This window comes from Micropterus dolomieu, linkage group LG20 (genome assembly GCF_021292245.1).
Source record: "Micropterus dolomieu isolate WLL.071019.BEF.003 ecotype Adirondacks linkage group LG20, ASM2129224v1, whole genome shotgun sequence".
Classification (NCBI taxonomy): Eukaryota; Metazoa; Chordata; class Actinopteri; order Centrarchiformes; family Centrarchidae; genus Micropterus; species Micropterus dolomieu.
Window position 1 is genome coordinate 31,293,618 of NC_060169.1, and position 12,514 is coordinate 31,306,131.

The 12,514-nt window shown below is 39.2% G+C and overlaps 1 protein-coding gene across 1 annotated transcript in view; it reads right to left on the reverse strand.

The window, feature by feature from the left end:
* ntrk3b (neurotrophic tyrosine kinase, receptor, type 3b) overlaps positions 1–12,514 on the reverse strand; it is a 52,234-nt gene that overhangs the window by 9,384 nt on the left and 30,336 nt on the right. Inside the window, 2 exon segments of the mRNA XM_046032955.1 lie at positions 10,381–10,449; positions 11,182–11,425. Of these exon segments, the coding sequence (XP_045888911.1) occupies positions 10,381–10,449; positions 11,182–11,425 (313 nt within the window).

The window sequence follows — 12,514 nt, forward strand, 5'->3', positions numbered from 1 at the left end:
CTGAGGAAGACCATAAGATGCAGTTGAAAGCCCCAAAGAAAAAGAAAAAACACTAGTCAGTGGAATAATTCACATAGACGATACATTTGCTGGTGGGTTAATGATGTCACATTTACTAGAAAAAAGTCCTAACAAAAAAAAAGTAAGTACAACAAACATTAAAGGGAAAGAATGAAATCTGGAGGGTACAAACTGAACACCACAAAAAAAGACATGGACAAATTAGCTGACATTGTTTTTATAGAGAATTGATATATTTGAATAAACATTTAATATATAGCCAATAGTATATATTTTTATCATATAGAACATAATACAGGGTAGGCTGTATCATAATGTATTATGAACAAATTATGTTCTAGGGTATGTAGATTTTTCATACAAGAAAAAACTATGTACTTTTAATTCCCAGTGTCACTGTGTTATATTATAACACTGGGGGAAAATGCAGTACATGCACTTGTTACTTATTGTATGGAATAAATTGCTGTCCTATGACTTCCTTTCTTGGTGATTTTTGCTGTCATTTAGTTTTTGTTATTGGGTTCAGCTTTTGGCTTTTGCTGGCTATCTTTGTGTTATCTTGACACTTTTGTCAAGATAACAATGAGATGGATTTTTAAGTCCCTTTGATGTTTTTATCTCTAAGTCAGTGGAAGTACTCCTGCAGCGTATCAGACACACATCTATCATCCATCCATCACCACAACCACTCATCCATCCATGCAATGACTGATCCATCTTTCCAACCATCCATCCGTGCATCCATCGGCACTTCTGAGCTCAATTGCTGTGCTTAAGGACAAAACAAAATCAAATACACAGTCACACATATACCATAAGCTCTGAAATCATCATTAGGACAACCTCTTACTGTAGCTGAATTTACCCTCACGTGGTTCCTCCGCTCTTTACCTCTGGGTTACAACACAATCAGATTCACTTAATCATAAGCCCTTCTCCGAACTCCATTTACCAGCTCCAACATCTGTGCGCCTTCAGCTGTGAGCATTGTCTGGCATTTAAAGTATTGAAAAAAAAATCAACTCAAGTCTTACTAATTAGCTCCTAGTTCCGTAGCGTGCTCATTACACATTTCCTTTGAAAGTCAAACACAATCTCTGCGTGTTAGCTTGACGCAGCAGATGCATCTTCTGGATGTTTTAAAGAAACATGAGATTTGTCAGTCAGCCAAAAGGCTGCTGCTTCCTGGGCATTTATGCAGAACATCCTCTAGTTTGTATACTTCATCAAATTTAGTTGTTTAGTATGAGTCCTCTGTTTGTTTACCTTGACTTGTCCTTCATCTATTACCTTGTCCAAAGTCCTGGATGGGTTGCCAACAACTATTCTTAAGTTTATGTGTCAGTCCTTTCTATTAGTCATTTATCAAATCAGGTTGCACAATAGTTTGTAAAGACATTAATATGTAAATTAGTTGCTTAGAGACCAAATCATACCTTAAACTGAATCATATCTTAAACTTAACTGAATATATTTTCTAAATGTAGTTTTGACTTTGTTTTTTTATGCATGTAAATAGTATGTTTTAGAGTTTGTAGTATTAATGTAGTTTACAATCAGAGACACATTAGATCAGATTATGCTAACCTAACGAACATTATTTGGTCATTTAGTCTACTTTTTGGGACATTTAAAATCATCCCACTTATATATCATTGTTAATCATCATTTTTATCAGGTTGAGTATATTAGCAAGCTAACATTAGCTTTGTCAGCTTATGCTGTTAGCTATGTAATAGTTACACCTGGCACTTCTAGTATGTGTCACTATTTAGTAACAACTAATCTCTACGTAAGAAATGTTAAACAGTAAACGCGTTATAAATTGGGGAGAGTGAAAAGAGTAATATTATAATCTTTCTTTTAAAAATGAAATGTTCAATTCATAATTAATAAAATGCACCCTTGCTCAATTAAATACACTTAAGGGGTTTTGCTCTTACAACCTTACTTGGTCTGGTATGACCAGTAGCTCAAGCTGACTAATGTTAGCAAACGGCAGTCAGATATTTCTGTGTAACTAACATTTCTGTGTCAGTTTGCTTATTTAATGGCTCTTCTTTATTTCTCCTTCAGTCATACAACATTTTAGTCATGTCAGGTCCCCTATGGTTTTAAAGCAACTCTTGGAGAATGAGGAATGGGAGGAAATTGTAATGACTACTATAACTTGTGGCGACAGTGTAGAAAGTTGAATGAATGAAAATAATGTTTTGTACATGGCTCGGCCAAAACAACTGAAAGATAACTGTGACCAACAGTTAAATAGCAAACACCAGTGATTTGTAAAAGAAATTGGAAGCTCAGCATCAAAAATCTATGCAGATTTAAATAGGAACAGTTTCCTGTTTCAGTGTCAAGTGCATGATAATGCCTATTACAAGTTGGAACTAAAGCTGATGATACACGGGGCAACTTTTTGAGCAATGTTGCTGGGCAATGTTGCTGGTGGCAAGTCTAACTATGTTTTGAACGGATAGTGGTGGTGCGGGGAGGGTGGCGGAGTGATGGGGGAAGGGGATTACGGTAGTAATCTTTGCTCATTACCATTGACGGCAACATTGCCCAGCACCATTGCTCTAAATATTGCTTTGTGTATCATCAGCTTAAGAGGTGTGTTGCTTTAGTGAATCTATTCTTAAAGATTCAAAACAGAAATAGAAGGTTAGTTTAGGGTTATCACTATTGGATCATGGGAAATCCTCTGAACATACTATGGACAGGCAAATGACAGTTACCACTGAGTAGAAAAATGGGTTCCCAAAATATTAAATAATAATCCCAATTGCACCGTTGCAGTTCAATAATGGGGTCACTTACGCTTTTTTGGCATGGAAAACAAATTCAAGATCGAAGGTTATTCTCCCCTGTCATGCAAAACTATGGGGACAGAGACTAAATGGATGTTTTCATTTAATGAATTAATTAAAGTAAGGTGTATTCTCAAATAAAATATCTGTAAATAACTGTTTTTGTAAAACCAAGAGAAGCCAAGTGCATCTTAAATGGTTAATAAGACTGTTATGACTTCCACAATGCAATTCCCCATCATCTCACAAAAAGAAGAACCTCAAGCTCTCTCCTCTGGAAATTGGACCTAAAGTAAGTTTACATGTATTTTGGGCCATTTTGGATTTGTTCAGTGTAAACCCTTGTTTATATTGTCCTGAAGAAGTCAATGACTGCCGTGTAGTGTAGAATGTTTACTGCACAGTTGTAACACAAGGCTGTATGCCTTTCTTGTATATAACACAAAGAGATATAATACACATGGCCTAGAGGTTAAAAAGACCATTGGAGACAGTTTTCTATAACAACACCTACAGTATGCTGACTATGAATCAAAACCACACTCCATTAACCTCCAGAATGTCCAACATTTGGTCTTTGTAGTGTTTCAGCAAAACTAATGGAGGGCATCATTTCACTTGCATTCCTCCATCACTGAAAAAAATGTCCATCTAAACAAATCATTTAATACTGTGGTGACAAGTCAGTCTCTTTCTTCTCTTTGAACAAGTGATTTGATGTAAGTCTTGAGAGATATATCAAAATAAGTGTACGTCACAGATAATTTGAATTTTGAATTCATATTGGTTATGCAAAATGCTGTTATGTTGAGTCTTTTTTACTCCTCTTCGCACCATGTTTTTCCTTTATTACATTTATCAAAAAGTCCAGAGAGGGTTTTCTTGAACACACACTTTCAGCTCCATCCTGCTTCACATTAATACATTTATACATTTTTACACCTCAGAGTCGCCTAGTACAACCACAGTCTTCTACTAATCCCACCAGGGGTTAAGTGCTCTGCACAACTGCATCTTAGTGCAGAGTTGAGACACACTTTTGTATCATTTTGCCAGGATCCTCCGGTCACAATTCTGCTTTCTATAACTCTTATAACCCAAGGGCATCTGAAGTATAAGCAGGATCTCAAAGACAGAATTATCCTTTACCTCCTAATTTTCAGACTGCCAGCTCACTCTCTGGCTCTGAGTCCCAGATTAAACACCACCCTGGAAGACAATTGAAGCTGTTGGTGTTTATCTTCAGTGGTAGGACAGATAAAATAGTAATTAAGGAAAACATAAATTTGAGAGGTGTTTCAAGTTAGGTGCCCTCTCTATATCTTGAACACACACAGTATTTATTGACAGTCCCACAGTGATTTCTGTGGCAGTGAGGAAGGCTGGCAGTAGTTTTTTGTCTCGCATTCACCCTCGACTTCATTAGCCAGGGTTCCACTGCAGGCTAATGGCCAAATGAACACTGACTTATACCCCCACCTGGTCTCATTAGACATGCAACGTTTTAGTATTGTACACAACATTAAGCCAATATTGATGCCGAGACCAGTCGCCCCCATTGTGTAAAACCTCTGGGCTGAGCCGAGCTAGGTGGGCTGAAAGCAAGGCGAAGGAGTCGGTGAGGGGCTGTATACCAATCTGTCCCCCTGTGAAGCTTTATAAAGATTAAACAAAATTAATTAAGTTCCTGTTAGTCTAAATGACTTATCTGAGGTCCACCCAGCCCATTGCACACAAGGCTAAACCTCATCAGATGCATACTAATGATTCCACTGCTGCTGCTGTGGCGAGGCGCATTTAAACAGGCTGACTCTCTGCTTCCCAAATGATTGCATGCTATCACCTTGGGTTTTTGTGACAAGGCCATGGCAATTAGCTTGGAACATGGGGGAAAAGAAAAAAAAGGCTGAACACATAATAAAAATAAAATAATTGCCCCTGTAATTATCCTCATCTTTCTCACTCAATGTCACATCGAGAAGCTGGCAAAGCTCTGCGGGGAGTGAGGAATGAGTCTGGGGCTTTTTTTTTTGTTGCTGTGTAAACTGGATTAGTGCTCTGCCTGTCCCACCATGGCAGGGGAGTGATTGGATTAACGGCGTGGAGAGCACAGCAGCATGGCAGGGGGATAGATTACTGGCCCAGTTGGGCTCTTCGATGGGCGCTCTACAGCCCTCAGGGAGCCCTGGGAGGCCCCAGACATCTTAAAAGGGCCCCGATAACCATCTATACACTCTCTCTTCCTGCTCTAACCACGCTGCTATCTCTGCTCTCCCAGCTCAAACAGCAGTGAACACAAGTTCACTTTTAGAGGCTATGATGTCCATTAGGCTTCTACCTGCTGCGCTGCTGCCAAGTGGAGATAAAGTGGTATCTACTCTAGCTGCTGCATGCCGGTGGGTGGCGAAAGTTTCTGAACGTTTTCAAAACACACGCACACACTGCACTATTGCTAACGTGCAATTTTACATACACATTTTCTGTATTTAGTTATCCAGACCAACTTGTGCAATACAATGTGTAGATAGGTAGCTCCACAGTGTTGCTGCTGACTTTGTAACTCCACTCTGAATATGAAATTATCAGCAGAGCCTGTGATACTGTGAAATTATATGTCTTCTGGAACAGTATGTGCTGGAGAACCTTCTACATGGGTTATATTTGGTGATAAATGAATAACAAGACTAAGAGCCTACAGCAATGCTAGCAGCTATGTGAGGCTGTCTTTAGGCACAGCGATGCTTTGAGCTAAATGCTAATGTCAGTATGCTAACATGCTCAAAATGACAATGCTAAGATGCTGATATTTAGCAGTTTTAATGTTTACCATGTTCACCATCTTAGTGTGTTCACATACATACTGATGGTAATGTCATTAGTTCTCTTTTTTGGCCATAAACCAAAGTATTGTCCAAATTAACATTTTGACTGTAAGATGACTCTAGAGGAAAAGTCAGGGATAACTAAAGTAATTACAATTCATCCTGAAGAGAACATGAATGTATGTGCCAAATGTCATGGCAATCCATTCAATGGTTATTTTACTTGAAACCAAAAATGTTAACCTCAAGGTGCAGCTAGAGTAAACGTCAAGGTATCACAGTCAGTAGGATACATCATCTGAGCACCATGAATATCCGTACCAGATTTTGTACTAATCCATAGGTTACGTGGAAGCTATGGATTATCCTCTGGGCACCATAGATATCTGTGCTTAATTTCATGGCAACCTATCCAATACTTGTTGATATATTTCACTAAAAGCAAAAAATGTCTACCTGATGGTGCCAGTTAGGAAAGGGTAAATGATCAGGAAAGTCAGTAGGATTCATCCTCTGGGGATCATGAATGTCTACGTGGAAAATAAGTTTGGTAGTTTCCTTGCCGAGGGTTAGACGAGAGGACTGATACCATTCTCACATTTGTGCATTAAATACAAAGCTACAGCTAGCAGAAGGTTAGCATAGCTTGCATAAAGACTGTAAATGGGGAAGCTAGACTAGCTAAAGGGAACAAAATCTGCCTACCATTCAGTACACTGAATAACATTTCATATGTTGTTTTTTCTATATGTTTGTTTGTAGCCTGCTGACTTTGGAACTTAATATTTACCATACAGAATTGAGAGTGGTATAAGTCCTCTCATGTAACCCCTGACAAAAAAGCTAGCAAAACATATTTCCCAAAATGTTGAACTAGCTCTATTATTTTTTGTCTTAATATTTTTTGGCCCCTCTAAAGCCAGATTTCCTCTGAGGTCAATGGAAGCATCTCCTTCATTTCTTAGTTCACGTAAGACAGGAGCTAAAAGAGAAAAGACAAGACCAAGACAACAAGACCTCATTCCTTCATGCAGCAGTAATAAATGTCTGTGTACTCATTAGCACCAAGCTGCATACAGTTTTGAGGAGCTTGCGCTTGATAAATAATGCAGCAGAGGAGTGTCTGTTTGTTCCTTGAAACACTGAAAACCTGGGGACCATTTTTCTTCAAAGCACAGCAGTGCAGGTAAGCAGAGGTATCCTGGCAGTGTCAGAAAGAACACTAAGTCCTTGAAACTGAGTCATTAGATTATAACATTGCTACAGTGTTTGACATGTCAGATATGCAGATTCTGACTTTAAAACAATTTTCTTTCCTAAGCAAATATTAAGGGTAATATTGTAATCGTTGTTTCCTTCTAAAGGTAGCCGGACACATGCTTTCTCTTTCTCAACACCAACACCATCCTGCTTTACATTCAGACAATGTTACACTCATTGAAATGAAAAACAAAGCCTTGCCACTGCTAAATGAAAACACTCAGGCTGCAAGCAAGACTCTGGAGAAAACTCTGGAGAATTTTTAATATACTCTAGTTAAAAAGTAGAAACTGGAAGCCTCTACATCCCCTGACAGGAACCTATATGTCATTGTTCATAATTTGGCTGTAATGAGCTGTTTTGAAGCTTTTTCTCTCCTTGTCTAGAAGAACCAGCGTCTAACATGCAGTCTACATGCAGCTTTCTGAAAGCCAAGCTGAAACCTTTTTTCAAAGTACGAGGAATTTAATTTAACACAAATTACAAATATATGGTTAATTAATTGCAACAGATCAGGGAGATTCAACATAACCAATGAACATTGTACAAATGCAACTGGATATTATAAGAAAAATTAGCTGCCAAGGGCCATGATTGCATATTGTACTAGTAACTCTGTCATTACACTGTGAGAAAACAATGCATCTAATGATATTTGAGAAGACCTGCAAATTGACAGAGGCCTTCCTTGAGCTCCTCCATCTGGTCTTTCAGATGCTAAAACATTTCTGGTTAAAAGCAGTATTTCACACACAAGTCTTGCTACTTGCACCTTTAATGCATTCACTCCTTTAGAGCAGTCACTGTCATTTATATCTACCTAAACATGCATAATTCAGTGCTTCACTCTCTGAACTCAGAAAACATTACCCAATATATCATGAGACAGTGATATAAAACACCTACATAGCAGGCACCGGTGATGCCGTCTGCCTGTGCAGGTTCTGCAGTTGTGTCTTTTGAAACAACACAAAAGCAAATTCAGTGCAGGCGGAGCAGGAGGGTATGACAGATGGATGTGATTTAGGACAATATTAATCTCTTTTTTTGAAGTTGTTCCCTCCTGCTGCAAAGTGTCTTGGGAGTCCCAGAGGGCAACAAGCGTCAATACGACTAGTCAGCAATGGGAGGATTGTGTTCTTGGCAGGGCGCTGCTATTTATAATCACTCAACACAGGGAAAGTGTCCAATACTGTTAGGAGCTCCTTATCTTTGAGCTCTGTCAATATTCCTCTGTGTAGGCGGACAGTGATGTTATCACAGCGCACCAAACAGCAGCTTCACACAAGGCACATATATACATATACACACACAAATCCATAAATACATACACACACCACCCTGAATTTAAACTGGTCCTAACCATTTCTCTGGTTTCTACCTAATTGAACATACAGATTTGTAAGAACTGATCTCCCTTCCTCACTGCAGTGTGTGTGTGTGTGTGTGAGATTCAACACTTGTGTTGAATCAGCAAATGATTCAATAAATTATTCAACCTTTCCTCAACAAATTCACCACTGAATTTGATAGAAGGAACCGACATTTGACTGAATAAGTTACCACAGACTGACTCACTTCTCCCTGATACACTGTTGCTGCGGGGGCTATTCATTCTTCTTTTCACATGTATTTATTTAGTTGTAATCACAGAACTTGCTTTTAGTGGTCAGACACACACACACACACACACACACACACACACACACACACTACACACACAAGCACCTGTACAGGTAAGTATATAAAGCAATTTGAAAACAATTTTGGACATATTTTTCTACTTATCTTTCCGCATATTCCCTTTGCGGCCCTTTTAACTTTCCATTGTCTGCCAGAGCAGTGTGTAGATACACATATAGTCACCAGCTGCTTCTTTTCACCTGCCAATCCTCTCTGGCTTCCCACTTATGAATATTCCATGTATTGGGGCACTGCAGTCCAGGATTTAAGCAGGGCACCTGCAGTGGTAGGTGAGGGCTTTTACCCCACACACCGTCCTAACACTCCCTTATGAATCTTTCGCTCACAGAAACTTACATAATCTAAGTTTGTGGACGTACATATGAAGACAGTACAAAACTCAGCTCACACAGCTCCTTGTTTCCCTGTGAGGTCTGATATCTGTTGAAACCTCATGCAGTTATCTGTCTTTTGACTGAACAGTTAACTCACAGCACCTATATACAGTATTAGGCTTATAATTCTAAAGATAAGAACAATCAGCTGAACCATTTAATCTTTCAGCTGAGCAGTATCCGGCTGCTAAATCAGCTGTGACTTGCCCTTCAGAGACAATTACATTAACTGTTCTTCTGGGCCAAAAAAAGAAACACACACAGGCTTGTCCTCTGTTTGCCCAAAGGGGTCCATCTGAGCTCTCAGCTACCTAGTACATCCACAGTCACACTGGTAGGAGAGTAGGGAACATTAAAACAACATCATCTGCAAAGAAGAGGGCATTTCATTTTTGCAAATGTCAAGCTGCCATGATAAGCACAGGTCAGATTAGCACTATAACATTTACTTCAACTTAAAACACTCATTGGCCTTCTATAGTTGATCTTAAATCAAGTCAACTCAGACATAAAGACCAAAGTACACTATTCAAAAGTCCAATTCAGGCTACTACAATGAGCAACAAATTCAGAGGCAACTGTGGAATCATAACTATGTAGTTGCCAAATTCAAAATTGGAATCATTCACACAAAATCCATGCGTGCATACTCCAATTACTGTAATAGGAGACTCGATGCTATGGTATCATGAAACTGGCCTACATGAAGCCAACAGTGTCTAAACATCCAATTATCCTCCTCCACAAAGAGCTTATAATGAGCATTCAAGACTGTAAGTAAAGTATTTCTATACCCTTGATGTTAAATCATCAATAAGCTTTGAATATTATATTTCAGAAGTGTGGCCGGTAAATGAACATGCTATTAAGCTATGTCACAGAACACAAGAAAGGTCTTTGATCTTCTGTAATGTAAATAGTTTTATATGTGCGAAACAAAATGTGTTTTAACTAATTTTACACCAAGACAGCGTTGGAATTTATATGAGAAAAGGTATCTATGTTATGTTGTTAAATCTTACATTGTTTGGACACAGCCTACCAACACTGCTGCTCTGCTGTGATCCGAGATCTTTAAATTACCCATGACCATTTATAATCAAGTCATCCCAACCTGACAGCTTTCTGTCCACTGAGGGCCTAAACAGTTAGTAGGATTGGTTATACTGAAACACACATATCCCTAGCCTGCACTGAACAATTCACACACACAAACACACACACACACAATGATGCCATAATTCTATAACAACCCAAACAAAATATTGAGATTTTAATTCTTTACACACCAACAGATGGTGTGCAGGGAGGAGCCATGTTCCAATCACTAAATACATCTCGCTCAAATTTCTTTACAAATGATTTTATATGTACAGAGTTGCTCACCCAGCAGGCAAGTACTTCATAACTTCTGGCGTGGCCCCCAGCAAAGTCCGAACTGGCCCAGCTGTCACGCTGGGAAAACAGAATCAGGCGCACCTGAAGTCATTTCACAAGACCATGCTGTTCAAAGGATCCAGATCTGTAGCAGCCATCACTCCATAATATCCACTAATTTATTCAAAAAAATGCTAAATTCTTCAGCCCAGCAGTTGTTGCCTGGTTTGCGGCGTTCAGAGTTGCTAATCGTGTTAAACAGTACAGAGGACATGAATTGGAAGCTATATAAACAAGCCTCTAAGCACCAGGCTGGAGGCTCAGCAGGTTCATCTCCTACTACACTGCACTCCTCTCCATCCTCGCATGAATGTACGAGGACTTGTGTGGGGGCCTGGGGCTGCACTGGGGAGGGAGAGCTGTTAACTCTCCTTAGAAAAGAAAAGATGGAAACAAAAACATATAAACAAAAAATGACCCAAGAGAGAGCAGCAAAATAAAAATACATTGTTAGTTAGCAGCTACTGGAGGATTTATTTAGGGTTGTTTTGGACCCAATTACAAACAAAGTCACAAGTATTGTGATGATCCACAACTTTAATTTACTTTTTGTGTCAGGTGGAATCTACTATTGCTTATGTCATTCGTGCGTTACGGAAAAATGTACAGGAAGAGGCATAGTGATGCTATGAACAGCTACTTTTTTTGAATATAGTTAAGAAAAGTTAAACACTTTGGCAGTCTGAACTCTGAAACCTCTCTAGCTCCCAGAATTTTGAAGTATAAATAAGGATCTTTGCGAGGTCTTACCCTGTAGTAGTCACTGCTGTAGATGTCCCTGGACATGCCGAAGTCTCCAATCTTAACCAGCAGGCCATTGCCCACCAGGCAATTGCGGGTTGCCAGATCTCTGTGAACAAAATGCTGGGAGGCCAGGTAGACCATGCCCGAGGCAATCTGGGTGGCGATGTGCAGCATCTGGGAAAGACCCAGCTCTCCGTTGGACTGCAGTGGTTGGCCGTCTACCAGAATCATGGCGTCTGGGCCGTGGGCTCTGGGTTACAAAAAATAACATTGATTGATTTAATGAACTAATACTGAAGATGGAGTGTTGTAGTCTCTGTTTTAAAGTGGACTATGTAAATTTTGCTGAACAGCGGTGGCCAGAAGAGTTAATTACAGTCACAGTCACAAAGGGTTACAAAGTCAGTGAACTGACTCAGTAATGTCAGCCATGAAGCAACATCTAACATGCTAACATTAGCCACCATAAGACTCCGGTCATACCAGACCAAGTCAGGCTGTACCAGATAAACCGCTGAGGGTACTGAATTAAGAAAAGGTGTGTTTTATAGCTAATGAATAAAACTTTTCATTTGTAAGAGTATATTTGTGGCATATCTACTTTTAAATGTTACATAATCTCACTCTAACAACTGGATGTAGGAACCTTTAAAACCTTTTCAGCATAGCAGACAGTAACCTGGCTGGCCCTCTAATAAGTAACCCAACGCTCATTACAGTGCTAATAACCCTTATCTTGGCAGTATTGGTGCCTTTTTCTACCTCTTGAGAATAACTAGCATAATAAAGAGAGACTGTTAGAAATATTAACAAATTAACTATAACCTACAGGCACCTTTAATTGCCATGATAAATAGTTTTTATTAATTCTGTGGCTGCTATATGAGACTTTGGTGGTTTTGGAGTAGTTTTTGCAGCATTTTCAGCAGACAAAGTTGTCTCAGGCTGTGTTTCTTTCACCATCTCTCAATTTTAATGCAATTCAATGTTCTTTGCTTTACGTGTGTGTGTAATAAGTCATCCTCAGTGTAGAGGGATTAGTAGTAGTCTTCCTTATTTTGTGTTTTTTTCATCTTTCTACGTCTATGTTACTTCACTAGAAGTGGTTGAATGAATGCAGGCCGCCCGCCGTTTATCTGAAGGTTGAGCTGGACCTGCACATCAGATACTCTATAAATTCATTCCTACTGATTCTCCACACATATCATTTGTTAAATGTGACCGACAGGACCAATAGACCAAAAATCAGCCACGTCTTGCGCCTTGCATGAAAGAATTTCATCATTCACGACATTGCCTTTCATTTCAGGAATGATTTCCCAACAGAAATTCTTCACGC